Source organism: Clupea harengus, chromosome 10 (genome assembly GCF_900700415.2).
Source record: "Clupea harengus chromosome 10, Ch_v2.0.2, whole genome shotgun sequence".
Lineage (NCBI taxonomy): Eukaryota > Metazoa > Chordata > Actinopteri > Clupeiformes > Clupeidae > Clupea > Clupea harengus.
In genome coordinates, this window is record NC_045161.1 from 12,413,452 (window position 1) to 12,432,752 (window position 19,301).

The following is a 19,301-nucleotide window of genomic DNA, read 5'->3' on the forward strand; positions in this document are numbered from 1 at the left end:
TGTGCGTGCATGTTACAGCCACCAAAGTTGAAGTGTTTGGAGAGACGCACCAGGATGTTCAGTCTTGTGTGTCTGTGGATGGGGGGGCGGGGGGGGGTCCTCTCTCGACCCCCCCGGGAGCTTGTCAATCTGGGGGCGCGGCTGACAGCAGGACGCCAAGCCTCCGCTGTGCCAGGGAGCAGGGCTGTGAGACGCCTCATGGGCTATAATTAGCTCCCATCAGACTGCCACCGAAAGGATGGGGAGAAAGGGAGAGCGATGGAGAGAGGGAGAAGAATTACGGCGATGCTTATTATGCCATGGCTCCTCAATATCATCATCAAAGGCTTAATCACCTGGAAACGTGTTTGTGTGTCGGGAGAAGGAGCAGCTTGTTTAGCTAATTAAGCCGCCTCTCACACAGCAGAGCGTGATGTACCCGATTCCACTCCTCCTTTCTTCCTCTCCTCTCCTCTCCTCTCCTCTCCTCTCCCTTCGCCTCCCCTCGCATCCATACCTCCCTTCTTGTACCCACCATGTTTTATTTTTAGACACAGATAAAGAGCCAGCAAACTGTCCAAAATCCAGACTCCCCCAATACCATTCAACTTCTCTCTTTTGTTCTCTCTCTTTAACCTGGAATTAAGCCAAGACCGAATGGAGCTGAGGTGTGTGTGTGTGTGTTTACATGATGGTATAATTCGAATCTTTGCTTAGTCGGACTATGCTTTCTTTCGAGGGTAGGTGCTATTATCCCAATATACATGGCAGTGAATAAATCGAATCATTGGCCGAAAGCATGTCATATCCGATACGATATCATTACAACTAGTGGTGATACAGCCCTTTCCGCTTGACCTCTTCACCACTACCATTAACAACAACAGTTGATTGAGCATGAATCGCGTCTGTTCATCGGTCCAGAAATGCATGTTGCCTCTTGGGTTGTTTGTTTGTTTGTTTGTTTCTGCCGGGCCGATGTGTTTATAAGTTACATTATTCAAAGGTGAAAGATGAAAGGCGAGAGAAACGCACGCACATTCACACACACGCGCAAATAATGGGTTACAGCCTAAAAGCATTGCCCTTCTGCCAGTTGCATCAAATTGTTTTAGTACTTCTTCGCTGTCGATTTCCAAATCTGTGTGAATATTCATGAGAGCAAGTCCAGTCAGTCTTTTCGTAGATAGATACAAGACCTTCAGGACGCAATGAATGTTTGGGTAGAAATTTGCCGAACTTTCCAGGGCTTGATAAAGTTCACTGCGTAACTCATTTAGCTGTTTCCAGCTCTGTATCTGCATCGTCAACGCTGGGCATTAGTTGTCTGTACTCCGATTTTATAGTTTCCCCATTGTAATAAATATGCGTTCATGATATATTTTTTTTTCTTCTCGCGTAGCAGAAGGTACGCACAGTGCGTACGGCTGCATGCGCCACTGGAACTCTGTGCAATTAATACAATACATAATAGGCTAATTGATACAATATCTCCTCGTTTGAGTGTGGTTGTTTGAGTGCAATGGGAGTGTATGATCGATGTTGTCTATAAAGGTATTTAGGTAAAGGTATTTACGGGAAAATATCTCGATCCACCTGTCACATCTCTGTCTTTAGAGGGCAGCGCCAAATAACCGAACAAAACTCAGGTAATAGCCGAGTGACAGCTGATTTGCTTTCTGATTTGACAGTACTTATTCGTGTTTTTTTTCAGCGCCAGATAACTGAACACAACTAAATTCACGCGTGCCTCGCGGGCACAATACCAAATTTCATCATATTTGATAGAATGAAGGACATATTAGTTGTGAATAGTATCACCGAGTTTGATAGGTATTGGTCAGGTAATAGCCGAGTGACAGCTGATTTGCTTTCTGATTTGACAGTACTTATTCGTGGTTTTTTTCAGCGCCCGATAACTGAACACAACTAAACTCACGCGTGCCTCGCGGGCACAATACCAAATTTCATCATATTTGATAAAATGAAGGACAAATTAGTTGTGAATAGTATCACCGAGTTTGACAGGTATTGGTCAGGGGAGACGGCCCAGTGTTCCGAAAGCCCGATATTCCGAAATCTCAATATTCCGAAAAATAGTCCCCCTGGCAAAATTTAGAAATATTTTAAGTGGCACAAAACACTCAAAGCATTACGTTTGCACAGCAGAGCGGAGACGCTCACCGGGCTATCACGCATATAACTTTTCCTAGGCAATATTTGTTAAGTTAGCCTACTCTGGTTTTGAATATGGGGTAGGCTACCACTCATGCGAAGGAAATCACCGGCAGATTGTCGCAGGACATTACGCAGATCTTGTCAAGCACTGACAAAGCATGCATGCGTTGGCAATCATACAAATATTTTTGTATCATCGCGATGCAAATGCATGTGTGTATAATAATATTCTGAATTCAAGTTAATGCTTGTGAAATAAAGGCATTTATATGTTTATGATTGTGTGATTCATTGGGATGTGCATGTGGGCTATAGTGGTTCACGTTGCTGTACTCACAATTTCGGAACAGCGGGCTGTCGGAAAAATGGGCTTTCGGAACATTGCCATGGAACCTTGGTCAGGTAATAGCCGAGTGACAGCTGATTTGACAGTACTGCTGTTGTTTTAAGCAAATACAATGTGGAACGTCCTTATACGTGTTTAAGGAGGGGTTGTAAAGGTGCTCATATCTTCGGTCCTCTTCTGTTATGTTTGTTCATAATCAACAAGAATAAGCTTGTGAGACAGTCTGCAGGATATTCATAAAAAACCGTGTCATTAGTATGAACAGTTGAGACAACTTATCCCTCTTTCGTCTTCCGGGTCACGACCTGGCAGGGAGAGAGGGAGCATGCGCAAAGACGCAAAGTCCAGTTCCTTATCCAATTCACCGTTACATGCCGCAATAGTCGAACTATCAACTGGATCGGATCGAGTTATCCAGGGGTGTTAGTCCGACTATGTGCGGTCCGACTACGATCCGACTAAGGTGCTTACATGAAACGGATAATGCGATTTCAGTCCGACTAAGGCAGTTATTCGAATCCATGTAACCACGGTCAGTGACAGGGAGTCCCACTGATGTTACTTACCTACACACACACACACACACACACACCGTAGCGTCATGTAAATTGAGCAGCGTGTGATGCACCTTACATGCATCTCTTCTCTTCTCTCTTCCTGCATCATCCAGTCGAGTTCCGTCCGGTCTAGTTTCTCTGTGGGCCTCGTGCTTTCTGTTCCAGTCCAGCTCTGGAGCCTGGACCTCCCACGTTCCACAGAGCATGCCATAACACAGCTACGCTATGGGGAACGGGGAGGTCAGCTGGATAGAGGCAGAGGATAACCTTTCCGACACCAGCACGAGGGGTGGGAGTTCAGTTTCCTCTCCACTCCCCCCCCCCCCCCCCCCCCCGGGAGCAGACCGAGGCTCATGCCGCATTCTCTGGGCATCGGATGACACTGACGCACACCTCCACACACTGAGCTGTTGGACCTGCGGGACCTTGTTAAAGCTTCTGATCAATATTTGAAGCCAGTGTTTTTCTGCGCCGGTGGCCTGAGGTGGAGGAAGCGAGTCGGGTCTGTTTGCGCCGTGGGGCCCTCTGTGTAATTGCGTGTTAAGTTCGCCTGTTGTGCAGGAGATTGTGTGTGCTGTGTGTCTACAGCAGGGAAAGTATCATCTCTGCTGCATATGTTGAATAATGCATCGGACTTGCATCATGGCACATGCTCGGTTCGTATACCCATGAAAGTACCCTCCGTGCAGAGTCAGTTGGCATTCTGTATCCCCCTCTCTATATATATATTACATCTGACCCTGAGTTTAGTACAAACACAGTAGGCCTTGATGCTTAGGAAGAGGAATGGTAGCTTCAGAGATAATTAGAATTCAAAACATCACATAAGGAATAGTTGTAGCCGGTACAGAAACAGTTTCTCCCTTGCCACTGATGCTACTGAGAAAAACAAATATCTGAACTTGCATCAACATGGATTGGATTTTTTTAGGCTTTTTTATTCAGTCAGTAGATCACAAACAGACTGGTGGATCTAATTTGAGATGCTGCCAGTTAAAGGGAAAGGGATTTTTCCACCTGAGCCCTATTTTTTGGGGCCAGAGTTGATAAAAATCGGTCCTGTATTGAATTAGAACGCTAAAATCGGCAACCGCAAAACTGCTATGTAATGTAATCTTATGGAGCAAGCAGGCACGTCAAAGTAAACCACTTGTTTTAGCCACTGACAGGCTTGTAAATGTTATTATAAGAGTCTGACAACATGGTAAGGATCCCTACAGAGATACACCTGCGTCTGCTTACCCCAATAACTGTAAAGAAACTGTAGATAACGACTGTTTGTACAGTCTGTGTTTTACCTGTCTCAACCTTCCAGTCTCTGACGTAGCACCCCTCTCAGTACCGGTAGTCGCTTATCGACTCCTTTCAGTGCCCACTCCAGCACCACACGGTAGGCCAGTCAACTGACTGAAATCTATAAAGGCAGTGTATATCTGTCAGATTCAGAACATTTTCTGAAAAAAGTTCTCGGTAAAACGCTGACAGTTATATTCCTTTGCAGGTTGTGAATTTGTCAGTTTTGTTCCAGTTAAGTCCAGTGATCCTCCAGCAATAGAACGTTCATAGTCTCAACACAGGCTTTTGTACACAAATCCATCACCAATCTTCAAACAGACACCGGCTTTGAAGGAACACATTGCAGCAATTGTCTGATGGCAACGGCTGTAGATCCGTAAGCTCAGCTCTGGCACTTGCAAGGAGGCTTTCTTATAAGATATGACATGTGGCACACACACAAGTTTAGCTTTATCAAAATTTAGGAGGATTGACATCTCATGGTGGGCAAATATGCCATCTAATAGGCCACACACATTTATAAATCTAGAAGTTTGGAGCAGACTGCTGCTAGTGGACCTTTGGTAAATGACAGACAGTGTGAGTCTGACTAGCCCCTTAAACTAAGGGCTTCTTCTGTGATCTGTGCAGACGGCTAGTCAGCCAGTCAGACCAGGCTTTGTCTGAACTCACAAGTGTATTGTTGTGTTTTTATGTAGCTTGAATGTGTGTAGGCTATGTTCTTGCCAAAATCACAAAGCAGTTATCCCTGTTGAGCAGTAAGAGACGGGTATTTCTGTAACAAGCCGTGTGAGTCAGAGGTGTGAGAAACTTGAAGCAGTGTTACTGTTGCCACTGTGTCTCGCCGCCTCAGGTGGTGGGAGGCTAAGTATGCTGGTGCTCATGGTGCTGGACCTGAGAGAAGGGTTTCAAAGTGGCTGATTCACCCAAGTTGTTGTCGCACAACTGGATGAGCAAATATTGATCTGCTCGGGAGAGAGGGGGGAAACAAGCGAAAACAAAAAGGATTATTGACATACACGCCACATGGATGCAAGCAAATATACACAACCACACACACATACAAACATAGACATGTGTTCCCTCATGTAGCTCAACAACCATGTGTATGGGTCTTGAGAAAAGGCCCCATTTTGATGCCTTTTGTAGATCAGAGCGGCTCTCTAGCCGCAGTGTTTTGAAGACACAAGCACCTCAAACACGTGGTCGTTCAGTGAAGAACACTCTTCAGCGTGTGACCCTGTTTGTGCATTGACTGGTTACATAAGTGATATTACATCCCAAATCAATGTCCGAGGCGTATGTAGACAGTGTTGGCTTTGCTTTACTGGAATCGCTTCATGCAAACGGAGTCAGTTTTGTGCAGTCAACATCAAGTGGCTGAAAGAAGCTCAATACAGAGTGAGGTTTTTGCTTCATTTACCATAGACATTTGTGTATCTTATTTGTGTTTCTCGTCAGAAGTTGCACCATTTGATCTGGTGAACTGATGACTTGTTCTTTTTGCCTTGCAGAGCTCACCATCGCCAGGCACGAGGTACGGGAAGTGGAGCAGCGGCACATGCAGGAAGCGGCCCGGGACTGGACGCCGCCTGGCGAGAGCGACGACGTGGTGATCATCTACAACCGCGTGCCTAAGACGGCCAGCACCTCCTTCACCAACATCGCCTACGACCTGTGCTCCAAGAACCACTTCCACGTGCTGCACATCAACACCACCAAGAACAACCCCGTCATGTCCCTGCAGGACCAGGTGAGATGGAGCGAGGGAAGGGAGCAGGTGAGGGAAGGGAGAGGAATGGGTAAAGGGAGACAAACCCAGGATGAGGTTGTAGAAGTAGGTAGGTGTGTGTTGATGTCTTGGTGGTGATTTTCGTTATACATACATACTTCACAAAGTTTGCATTTGGCTATGATTTAATCCATACATCCTCATGTGCAACCATAAGCTCACCAACAATCCTACTCATGATGCCTTGACTGAAGAACCTTTGCTCTAAGAGTATGAGGTTAGTCGGGCTCTGAGCACCCGCTGTCAATTTGAGCTCAAGACATAAAACAGAAGCTTACAGTTTCACAGAACCATGCCAACTGGATACATACTTTTAGCTAATGAGTTTAAAGTGCAACTGTGAAAGACACTGTCAACACCTTCTTAGCCACTGCACCCCCTACACACACACACACACACAGACACACACACATACACACACAGCCCATCTCTGTCATTTATACTTCTGACTTTTTAGAGAGCCCGGATGGGGCCCCCAACATACACCTAACACTCTCTGGGCCAGCCATGAAAAAGTCTTCAGTCCTGCTAATGTATGAGGGGAGGTTTGCTTTCCCTTATTTGTCCCCCACTGTCACCCCTCCTGGAGTGTTTCCATCTGCTGTGGTGTTCGAACACTGGACACCGTCCTAATCGTGAGAGAGTTGGGAACAGCTGTGGGTTCAAAACTTGAGGTTGTCAGGGCAACTTAAACAAAACGCGTACTAAAAATCTCAACAAATGTGATTTGATGCGAATAAACCTGTTTCCATTGGCATCGCATCACATTATACCATATGCGAATTGGTTGTTAATCCACCCTCTCTAGTGAAACGATTTCTTATTCGACATAGAAGATTTTATGCAAATTTAAAGCGATTCTACTTAAGATTTCCTATTCGAATGGTCAATATTAGCTTTGATGGAAACCCAGCTAGTGACAGAACAGGAAATCCCATGTGCCATGAAGGACAGAATAGTGACCGTGAGTAGTGTTGAGCAGTATGTTGCAAGTTTACTATTAATGCTTCTGCTTACAGCTACCTGGAGGCCCTAATCAGGACTTGGAGTGCTGTAGTGGGGTGCTTCGAGCTTTTCTATAAAAATAATAGCTTTCCCTTAAAAACATGGTGCAGAACACCTCAAGTAGTGTGTGAACTCCTTGAACTGGATGATGTTTAAGACATGGTAGCCTTGAGAAAATAGCTGGAGTGGATGTTTGTTCTCTGACATGAGACGTACTGTATGTTTGGAGGCAGATGAGAGGAACACCCTCATAGCAATAGGAAGTGCCCAGACCGCAGGAGTTATTTGATCTGTTCATTTCATTTGTGGATCTATGTAATAATAAATAAAGCATACTTTCACTTAAGTGCATACACTTTTGAGTTGAGTGCATGTGTATGGAATATCCATCTCTATCTCTTTGTTGTATTTGTTGTATGTGTATCTCCGCCTGTGTGTGTATAGGTTTATGTGTATGTATATATTCCTGCTTATTTTTGCGTACATGTGTGTGTATTCATATGCGTAGCCCGTGTGTGTGTGTGTGTGTGTGTGTGTGTGAGAGAGAGAGGGAGTTTAAGGAAGAGTGTGTTGAAGAATATTGGTGTGTTTAACGTACTATTTTAATAGTGGCAACTCTTAGGAATGCCCTGTAACCAAATTGTCAGCTGACCACACCACCTAAAGACACTCACATTTGCATTAAGTATGCCACATTCATTAACATTCAAATGGTCTGCCAAACCTTCCTGTCTGCAGTCCTTCACACTTTACACACCTAGGCAAATCCCATACTCTTCCCATTCTTGCCCCTTCATTACAACCGGCCCCCTAGACACACCCCACAAGGCTGTGTTTTCCATCTTCCTATATTTGAACATGAATTGTATGCTATTGTGGGTTTTGTTGTAGAATCACCATGTGGGAACAGCTTTATAAAAATGCTAAATCCAGCATTGCAACTAACTTCAGAGCTAAAACAAAGTTTCAGTGTGTATGGTGTAAACCAGTCAGAAGATTACATATTGCCATTCTTTTCTAAAGACAAGACGCCAGGTGACATTGGCACTCCTAACAAGCCAGCTTGTCTATTCCACTCTCCTTTCTGGTGTTTACAAACAGGTAAACATACAAACAGCAACAGGTGGTAGAGCTTAATGAGGAAAGAACTGGTAGGGCTGCAACAACAACCAAGGTGTACCGCGGTGACGAGCCCATCACTGCCACGACCGTCATAACAGCTTCCATCCTCATGTAGCTTTCAGCTTCCTCTGTGGTCTTGTCTAAATGTATCCGGATATTTTTGAAAACTCACTTTTCCCCCTATCAGTTTGGAAAAGGATCATGTCCTCAATACACAAAATTTGAAACATCTTCTTGTTCTTGTGTTTTGTTGCCATAATGTGCAGACATGCTGTACAGAAATAGTCTTTTTAATTATTTGTATTATTAAGTCCTTAAACTCTTTTAGCTCAACAGTTTCAACATATTATAGGACAAGTAATGTCAAATGAATGAATTAGAAGGGTAATCGGAAAGCGCAGACCTCCGCCAAGACCCCATCTCGCAAAAGTGAAACTGAATTCCTGGATTCGCCCCCAATGGGTTAATGGGTTCTTCCTTGGCCCATGCTATACCTTTCTACCAGGTTTCATGAAAATCAGGCAGGTCGTTTCTTGTGTAATCTTGCTTACAGACAGACAAACAACCCGCACCGTAAAAACATAACCTCCTTGACTGAGGTAATAATAATTATGGGTTGGTTGCAGTATATCATGGTAAGAACATTTCTATACTGCAGCAGCCCTGGTGCTTGGTGCTCCCCTCCCTTCGAAGGAGAGGAGAGAAGGAGCGAGAAGTGGTGGGTGGCGACCCCACACTGCATAGGCTTCCCCAGTCAGAGAAGAAGGGAGGTGAGAGGGGTGCAGAGATGAGAAGGAGGTGAGAGGAAAAAAAGATCTAATCAGATTGGATCAGTGGGCACGGCTATATGGCTACCCGGACAGGACAAAATGTGTTCTAATAGGGGTGCAATGACATAATACAGCAGAGGACTGGAGAGAAAGTCGGACCCAAGGACGAGAGGCACAGAAAGCTTTAGAGAAAAGAGTGGAGGAGAAGAAATTCTAATGCTTGTGTGGAAAATTCTCTTATGATTCAGTGACCGTTAAGTGCAGAGGATGAAAGATAAAGCTGAGCTCAAAAGAGAACAAGTGGAAGAGGATGGGAGATGTAGGAGATGGCTGGAGAGGTGATTTGTTCCCCATCAACTGTGTGCTAAAGTCCCCCGGTGTAAAGCTATGTTTTCAATGTCACTTTGAATGGCTGTGTGTGTCAGCCTACAAATGGCACACAACCAGCACCACATCAGAGTGTGTGTTTCTGTCTGTCTGTGCCCGTCCTCTCCTGTTTGGTATTCCTGTCACAGCAGGCTGGCAGCATGAGGAGGTGAGTGTCTGAGCGCGCGCTAGTGCAGGGCTGACTGGTGTTTCTGTCTGCCTGCCTGCCTGCCCGCGCCGCACGCCTGCACCTCTCTCATCCTGTCTGCTCCGTGTTCACTGGGCCTGCGCACTCACTCTGCAACCCACTAGCCTATCCAGGATCAGTCACTCCATCCCTCACTCTGCAACCCACTAGCCTATCCAGGATCAGTGGCTCCATCCCTCACTCTGCAACCCACTAGCCTATCCAGGATCAGTGGCTCCATCCCTCATTCTGCAACCCACTAGCCTATCCAGGATCAGTCGACCCATCCCTCACTCTGTCTTTCCTTCTCTCGCGCTGGCTCGCTCTTCTGCCATCTTTATCTCTCTCTCTCGTGTACTTTTGCTGTCTCAAATTGTTTATCTTTTTGTGTCTCTCTGTCTCTCCGCTTTTCCACTCATAATTTTTGTCTCGCACAGACTCTCTCTCTCTTTCATTCTTTCTTTCTCTCTCCCTCCCTCCCTCCTCCCCACACCATTGGGGACTTACCTGCCCCACACACTCAGTCCAGACAGTGGGTCCCTCTGCTCCCAGGTGTGTGTGTGAAAGATTGGCTTGCGATGACCATGTCGGTACATTTGATTTAGTGAGGAGAATTCCGGTGGATTTGTGTAGACATGACGGTGCATACAGGCCAGAAGGTGAAGGATAGATGTGGTGGATGAGCGAGAGGGTGTGTTTCTGTGACTCAGCAGTCTGCTCTCTATCTGTGTGTGTGTGTTCGTGTTCACAGGTGCGGTTTGTGAGGAACGTCACCTCCTGGAAGGAGATGAAGCCTGGCATCTACCACGGCCATGTGGCCTTCCTGGACTTCTCCAAGTAAGCTCCTCAAAGATCACTTTACAGTACACCCCCTGACACACCGCCACCCGAGATGTATAAGATGGCTCACGGTGGTTAAATGAACCATTGGGCGAGAAAGACTGTGTGTGTGTGAGTAAAATTGAAACATTAAGAGACTGGGACCTCATTTTGCAATGAGTGACTTGACATGTTTCTGCTGACACCCTGTGGTTATGAAGAGAAGTGCAACATCTGTGTCTTAGATTTGTTCAAGTTCAAAATAGAGATGTCTTCTGTGACAGTCCCTCAGTTCAGTGCTAGTAAATATGGAAATATAATCCACTTAAGTAAAAAATGATTTGTGCAGATATAATTTACTAATTTGAAGCTAAATCTACACTGCATAAAATGACATCAAGAAGAAAACAAATCAAGGGTGCATTTATGACTGAAAAAAACAGTTCTCTGTTATCAGTGTGGTTTTATGGGTAACCTGACATATGCCCTGTGAGTTGAAGGGCCATTTTCTACCGTTGTAATCAAGTTGTTTCTATCTAACTATATATGGTGGAAAACCTCATTCTAATACAGCCTTACTTGAAAAAGTCTTTCTTGGTTGTTGCATTGCATCTACCATCGGCTAAGTGTTTCTACAAATTTAATTCATTTTTTATTGCTGCTTCACGTCACATGTCAAGTTCCCTTTTACTCAAAATATCAGATAGGTTATGAATAATGTACAATTTAGTATTACTAGAAGCTACAGCCTGACCCAACCCCCCAAGAAGTAGAATTTGCACTCTTCTCTGAACGTCTCCCCCCCCCTCCCCCTGCAGGTTCGGTGTGAAGGCTAAGCCCATCTACATTAACGTGGTGCGGGACCCCATCGAGAGGCTGGTGTCCTACTACTACTTCCTGCGCTTCGGGGACGACTACAGGCCCGGCCTCAGACGGAGAAAGCAAGGGGACAAAAAGGTTTGCGTCACATCAGTGGTCTGACTCGTAGTGTGAGGTTAGGTGAAAGTAACGTGAGGGTCGGTTAGGAAATCGCAAGTATCTCAAGTCACCCACCTCCGCAAATGACGGTCATATTGACTGACTCTAAAGCGCATGGACAGCGTATGCTCATGCCACCGGGAGGATTTTGGCAGAGATTTAACCAAATATGGTCGGTTCTGGGCATACCTGAGCACTTATTGCACAGACTCTAGCTGCAGGTTTGCAAATATTGACGACCAATTTTGACTTCATCTCTTCACAACGTAAGTGCAAGACGCCATGCTGTCAATGCTTTTTACAGTCGTTGGTCTTTTTCTGTTGGCCTTGTATTGTGTAACCGTAGGCCTGACATCCCTGCAGATCAAGATGCAGTGGCTAGTGTAGTATCTACACAGCTGTAGGGGCTTGTAATTAACTCCACATTAGTGTAGTCGTTTTATATTGCATGGTTTGAGTAATTAGGGAAGGATTCAAAGCCATTAGAACGTCTCTGTAAGACCGTGTTCACACAGTGCATTTACAAGGGTTTACAAGGTTACCATTCTTTTGCCTGCCTGTATTTGTTCTACTCTCCTAATGTAAAAAGGTGACGTCAGGATAACTTCCAACTTGGGTCCTTTTTGCCAGCAGTACCAGAGGTGATTTGGTCATTTTAGTATTTTAGTAGTGAGTGATACTGACACCATGGTTTATCAGTTGAAACCAAGGCTGTACTTAAGTTGCATCTCTCAAAATAGTGGGGTTAGGCAAAGTTACTGAGGCGTTTCATCATTATGACAGAACTGACCTCAGTCGTCAGCAGAAACTGTCCCCTTTATCACTTAAGTGGGAGCTCAGTGTGGCGGAGGTATTCTGGGAGATATGGGTGAAAAGGGAGTAGACTGAAAGAGAAGTAGTTCTGGGTTGTGTGCAGACATTTGATCACTAGGAGGGGCACGTGCTTCCCATGTATCAGAGGATGCTGTACAGTCTGAAACGTATATTGGCTGCTGTTTTGGCTGGCACCACTGGCTCATAACATCAACTGACACCTTTACTGTTGTTGGTCAGTGAAAACCACAGGCCTTTGAACGGTCTTAAAAAGTGTATTGTAAAGATGTTATATTATAATTTAAATTGTGTCTGCGTGTCTCTGTGTGTGTGTTTCAGACCTTTGATGAGTGTGTATCGTCGGCCGGCTCTGACTGCGCTCCAGAGAAACTATGGCTGCAGATCCCCTTCTTCTGTGGCCACTACTCCGAGTGCTGGTGCGTTCTGCTGACTTGCATGTAACCACATGTGTCTCTCAGACAGCCTGTGTAATGTCTCTTTCACAGGAGCCTCTCTTGTCTCTCTTATTGGCCCTATGGAACCACCTCTTTCTCCTGAGGATTACTAGCTCTGTCCTCGGTCTCGCTCATTGTCCCTTTGCATCCTTTGTGTCTCTGTGCATCATATGCTCTGTTTCTAGCCATCATAATCTATTTGGAAATGGGATGACCAACTAAAACTTCTCTGCCATGACCAGCAACTTCCCCTTTTTGTTTTCATCATAACCTGTAAATTGTGGAGTCAAATTTGTAGTCGTTATGAGATTAGTCGACTCTTGTGTTACTTATACGGCAAGTTTCTGGGAATATAAATGCATGGTTGAAATGACCAGATTCAGTGGTGAAGGAAGGCCATGTCTCTCTGCAGGAACGTGGGCAGCCGTTGGGCGCTGGAGCAGGCCAAATACAACCTGGTGAACGAGTACCTGCTGGTGGGGGTAACGGAGGAGCTGGAGGACTTCATCATGATGCTGGAGGCCGCGCTGCCACGCTTCTTCAAGGGAGCCACGGACCTCTACCGTACAGGTAGGACTTACTCTCAGCAGCCACTGTAACATCTAGGACTTTGACCTCTAACACTGGGCAACTCTTCTTTTGGATACAGTTCCAGCTTCAGATGCTGGTAGACTTCAATGTGAGGAAGGGCCAGTGTTGTTTTGCTCGCCCCAGTAGTCTTTTAATAGAAGACTTGATGATTGGGTGCTGTAGTGAGACCGAAACGGTTAACATAAAAGTGATTGTGATGTTTTTTGGTCCATATCATTTGTCTTTCATTTATACTTATTTGTTGTGCAACTGTGTATATACCTTTTCAGTCCTTCAGGTTCTTCTGTCATTATGTCGTTGCCTATTTGTTTGTCTCTTTCACTCACAGGGAAAAAGTCCCACCTGAGGAAGACCACCGAGAAGAAGCCTCCCACCAAGGACTCCATCACCAAACTGCAGGGGTCGGAGATCTGGAAGATGGAGAATGAGTTCTACGAGTTTGCCCTGGAGCAGTTCCAGTTTGTGCGCGCCCATGCTGTGCGGGAGAAGGACGGTGAGCTGTATGTGCTGGCACAGAACTACTTCTACGAGAAGATTTACCCCAAAGTGAACTGAGCTGGGCCCTGCACCCAGAGACGCGCTTGGGGAGGGTTGGAGGGAAGGTGGATACTGAGGGCAGCATGGACCCTTAATCCACCAATCCTCTCCTGACCTCATACTGTTTTTTTTGTTGTTGTTGTTGTCACATACACTGGGAGAGAGAGAGAGAGAGAGAGAGAGAGCAGGGATTGAGGGGACAGAGGGAGGACCGTTCTGTAAAAGGTACATGTGCTTGACGCGGTCATGAGCCAACTGCCAACTTGGAAGGCCCGGGATTGTGGTGGGGTGTCTGTCTGTCTGTCTGTCTTGTCTCTTTGCTCACGTAAAAGCAAAGGACCCCAGGTCAGTTGGTCAGCAGGTCAGAGCTCAGTTTGGGGGGGGGGGGTCCATCGCCAGCTCCATCAGCCCTCCCATTCACTCGTACTGTAGCTCTCCCACTGCTGCTGGGCCATGGCCAACGGTGTGGACTTCCTGTGTGGTGGCCTCGCTCACCAGATAAAGACCAGAGCCCATCCACCCACTCCATCCCTCTTTCTTGACTTGCACTGTGGTTTCTGAGGCTTGTCAGATCTGAAGTGACTGGTACATCGGAGAGGAAGAACAGTTTAGAGACTTTTGAGATGTTTATAACCATTTTCTCTTTTATTTGATTTTTTTTTTGTTGTAATTAACATGCACCTCTAGAGGGTAATATTATCATCCATTTGGAAGCTATTATGTTTATCAGAGGTAATTGCTTCTCCAGACTTAAATTAAAAGGATTTAAGAAAATATGATGAGTCATCATGCTACACAACACTAAGACGCCTAGCAGTTTGAAGGGAAAAATATGACCAGGGTGCCGGAGATATGCTATTGTAATCGTCATGAGTAGCGCCTCCTCTTTTTACTAATGACTGATTCTCTGCGTTCATGATTTTTTTCGATTTTGCATTTAGTGTGTGTTTGTGTGTGTGAGAGAGAGTGTTTTATGTATGTATGTATATGTATATATACATATATAGATAGATACACACACACTTTTTTTGTAAAATGCATTGTACAGTGTTTACAGTAGACTGGGGCTTAGGAAGGGGCAAATATGTATGAAAGTAACAGTGAACTCAAATCCAAATCTGTACATATTGTATCTACACATACAGTACATATTTTATGTATTTGGACCAAATGGTTGTAAGAAAAAAAAAATACTGTTAAAGACATATAGAACACTATCCAACCAGCTGGAGTGAATAGTCAAATAATATTTGTATGACATTTGAGGGAAAAAATATATCGGTAATGTTTTTCAAGATATTTCCATAAATCACTCACATTTAGTCCCCCTTTGCAAAATTTGCATTTTGTTAAAATATTTTTCTTTGTAACCCCTCGGTGCATGGACAACTTAATTAGGTGAATCTGTTAGGACTGTGTTAAATGAATTGTCTTGAGGGGCAACAAACATTGATGGCATGAATAAGGAAACTCTCTCTATAAACTGGTTTGGACAACTCACCACAGCTATCGAGGATCTAGGGTACTTTTGACTTCTTGCTCACCTGACCAGACTGATCCCAACCTTGAGACAAAGAGTGTGTGATTTGTGAGTGGGTCCTCTAATTCCAGCCCGAACCACTCGTCAGATCTTAGTACTTTTCACATCAACTGACAAAGAATCTTGCAAGTTGTTTCAGAAACGAAGACTGATATTCTCACTCACCATGAAGTCTACCAAGTCATACCAGGACACACTATCACTGGGCTGGGATCTGCAAAAACAGCTCTCTGAATGTGTTTCCAGGTCACAGGGTTGTTTTATGACGGATACTTTAAAAGTACTGGCGAAACCGTGAGACGGCATACATTAGCTCAATACTCGATAGTGCCTTCATAGTACAGCAGTCATGGTAATCTTGACGTTTATGTTTCAACCACCTCAAAATGTTTAGCCAAATTTTTTAACTCTTGCTTCTAACTTTTATTTTTTGTTCTTTATTTGTTTTATGCCACCAGCTTTTATGTTTTGTTGGAATTGTTGTATTCATTTTCTTGTTCCAAATGGTCTGAGATATTTCAAATAAATGTTAAACTCTTAGGATTTCTGAGTTTGTCTGTATTATTCTCATTTTGGCCCAGCTCTCACTGATCAGAGGAAGGTCAGCACCCTATAGAGCCACTGGCAGACCCTAAGCATAGGAAGGATAACAAAGCATTTATAGTTCTCATGAATCATTGTGTTGACTGACTCATGTCCTCCATAGTCAGTTGTTAGTGGAGTCATTAATAGCAAAACAATGGCAAAGCGAGCATTAGAAGATTGTCAAGCCCATGTAAACCCTTCAGTTGATGTCACCCGGTAAGTAATTGAGTGTGAGAAGCTGCAAGGGCTCGAAATGGTATGAACAGGAATGGGACAGCACGTTGCGACATATCATGTTGGTTGTACCCTGGTAATTCTGTGTTTCACATCACAACGCTATATGAACTGTGGGCAATTCCATCAGGCAAAGTCTGCAGAAATGCGGACTTACAGAAAGTGTGCATACAGGGCTCAAAATGTCGAGGGAGCCTTCATGCATTTGACAGTGGTGCAGCCCTAAACCCCTTACGGATTTAACAGGAACGCACCTCAATGTCCATGATTGTGGACATTGGGATTAGGCTATAGTCTTGTACCACCTCGGGTACAGGGCCACATTTGCCCTGGCTCATTACAGACGAGGCTCAAATGATGTTTGTGACCAACGCCTTTGACTTGCAGAGAGTGTGGGATTTTTGCAAGTTACATTTTTGTAGCCAATCAAATTCAAACAAATTTGCACCTCAATTGATTAACCCAATGGAAAATGTACTAGACCAGGCACCACTTTTCAGAGGGTCATCTTTCATATCATTCCGCAAGTAGTCTGTTCACATAACGTGAATTTACTGTAACTTGAAGTCAGCAAGTCATAGGTTGCTACGCAACACCTGAGACTTACGTTTTATTTGTGTGAAGAACTATTTTTCATTTCTCTTTGCTATGCTAGCAAATTCAGCCCAGGAACCTCAGTTCTGGCATCAACAATTTCAATATCAAATCTGGCGCCTGACCTGAAAATACCACATGACTGATGACCACAGTAAATAAAACCCACACTCGATTGGCCACACATGTGCATCATTGTGCCTGATAACCAGTCTAAGTAAAAAAGAATATTACTCCTTGGCACCAAATTGGCTGATGCTAACTGGCTAAAGCTAACCTCCTAAAGCCTGCCCCCCTTCATCGTAGTAGTGTTCGACCAGGGTTAAAACTGTTCATTTTTAGTATGAAAGTATCAAATGTTAAAACATTTCTGGGCATCATGGTAATATGTTTTATATTATAGCACCACACACTTGGTGAAAACCTTATTCGACACAAAAACATATGTTTCTCCTCACTTGACATAGAACTGACTGTGATCCAGACAGTGAACAAGATGTATTCAAATTCTTTTTTACTTTGTTCTTCAATTCACAGTTGTACCTAAGTGTTACTTTGAGTTCGCTTTACATATCTCTTTTTTTGCTTTTTGTCTTTGTGAAAGACCGCTCGGTCCCCCATGTTATTTGGGATGTGGCGACTGGACTTGGTGGTTTAGTGAGGAAGAAGAGTGCAGGAGATGGTGGTGTTTCCGTACAAAATATATATATATTTATTAACAAGGGCTCTATAGCACCCCAACACATGTGCCCATGAAATAAAACAAACAAACAAACAAACCGGCCGTACTCACAGGCACTTCAGTACTCTGCACCCTGGGCACCTGCTTGTCCTACTTAGGCCCCAGCCAGGCCCCAAACCTAGGCACAGAGACTAACCTTAAACTAAGTACATATACTGGCCACATAGCAAATACATACATACACACACACACAAGGTACAACACAAGGCACAAAGACAAGGCACACAGAACCAGGCACACAAAACAAGGCAAACGGTGTCCACACAGCTAGACCCAAAACACTTCTCACATCAGGGAAGTGTTTTACCTTCTTGCCTCAACAAGTCCTCTTTTGTGCTCTTTACTGCCTCTCTGAAAATGTCTCTCTCAGCCAGTCCTCCTCTCATGCCAATGAGGCACCTGTTAAAATAGGGCAGCCACTTGGGCTAAATTGGACCCCACCATTGACGTGGGGAGCACGGAACCAACCATTACGGTGGGGGAGTCAGTGTCTTAAAGGGCCAAAAGCCCTTTTCTTGCTCCAGTGAGAAGGGAGGAAATTCACCTTCTCACAGTCTTTTTCTCTCTATAAAACTGAAATAAACAGGAAACAATAAAGAACCTCAATTTCTCATTTTACACAGGCTTAAAGGTATTATGGAATATTTAGGGGGATCTATTAGCAGAAATGTGTTTTAGTTAGCTTAGAACAAGCTCTCTACACGGAGCGGGTCCTTCTACGGAGTCTGCCATGTTGTGCTGCCATGTTTCTACAGTAACCTAGAATGGACAAACCGAAACACTGGCTCGAGATAGGGCTTTTCACGCTTTGATGGCATTTGACGGCCACCGGCAACTCTCAACTGAGCCAGAATCATGTAAGCACAAGCTTATCAAGTATTAATGGTGACCACGGAAACCATAGAAAATATATCAACATATTTACAGCTGTACCAACACAATATCATAAACATATTTCATTCTGATGCTCAGAATTATCTACAAAGCAGCTGGTTTGATGATACACCTGTTTCACTCAAGGAGGGTTCACCATCATAGCCCATCCCAGGAGACATGGGAAGTGAGTAAACACTAGTCTTACACAGCCAACTCACTTGGCCTCTGTACCCTAGCCAGTCTGAGACCTAAGCCAAATGTGAGCTCAGCTCAGTTACTAATAAAACGTAGTCCCCCCTGTTGGATTGACCAGTTAGTGCAACTAGAATTTTTTTTGAGTTAACTCCTATCAGATACCAGAAAACAAACAAAGATCGTTAAAGATATCACCCTTTTAGCACGTTGACCTAACACTAAAGCTGACTACAGGAAGGGACAGAGCAGACTCTACCGGTACCTCTTGAGGAAGCTTAGGTCCGTCCATTTGTGCAGCAAAATGTTGCATATCTTCTACCAGTCTGGTGTTGCAAGTGCACTTTTCTTTGCAGCCATCTGTTGGGGCAGCAGCTGATAAAGAAGGCTGGCTCTGTGCTGGGGACTGTTCTGGAGCCCCTAGTTGGAGTTGGTTGTTGACAGAAGGATGTTGCACCAACTGCTTAACATAATGGACAATACTTCACATCCTCTGCACGACACACTGGTCAGACAGTCAAGTGTTTTCAGTTAGAGGCTCCTTCAACTCTGTACTGGGAGACGAGGCTTATCCTCTGAGTGGCAATGCACAATGGACATTCTACATTTAATTTGCACAGTTAATCTGTAATATCTCCATTTTTTTAATTCTATTTATTTTATCTAGTAGTAAAGTAGTTTGTAGATACATTTGTTAATATTGTGTTTTTACCTACCTTAAAGTCTGTTTTTGTACAAGTTATGTGT

The 19,301-nt window shown here is 44.5% G+C and overlaps 1 protein-coding gene across 1 annotated transcript in view; it reads left to right on the forward strand.

Moving 5' to 3' along the window:
- LOC105910854 (heparan sulfate 2-O-sulfotransferase 1) overlaps window positions 1–15,874 on the forward strand; it is a 50,967-nt gene extending 35,093 nt beyond the window's left edge. Inside the window, exons 2-7 of the mRNA XM_012839619.3 lie at window positions 5,871–6,109; window positions 10,350–10,435; window positions 11,236–11,374; window positions 12,548–12,645; window positions 13,076–13,233; window positions 13,583–15,874. Coding sequence (XP_012695073.2) covers window positions 5,871–6,109; window positions 10,350–10,435; window positions 11,236–11,374; window positions 12,548–12,645; window positions 13,076–13,233; window positions 13,583–13,809 — 947 coding nt within the window. The 3' untranslated portion in view covers window positions 13,810–15,874. The remainder of the gene's footprint in view (window positions 1–5,870; window positions 6,110–10,349; window positions 10,436–11,235; window positions 11,375–12,547; window positions 12,646–13,075; window positions 13,234–13,582) is intronic.
- Window positions 15,875–19,301: the final 3,427 nt, after the last annotated feature.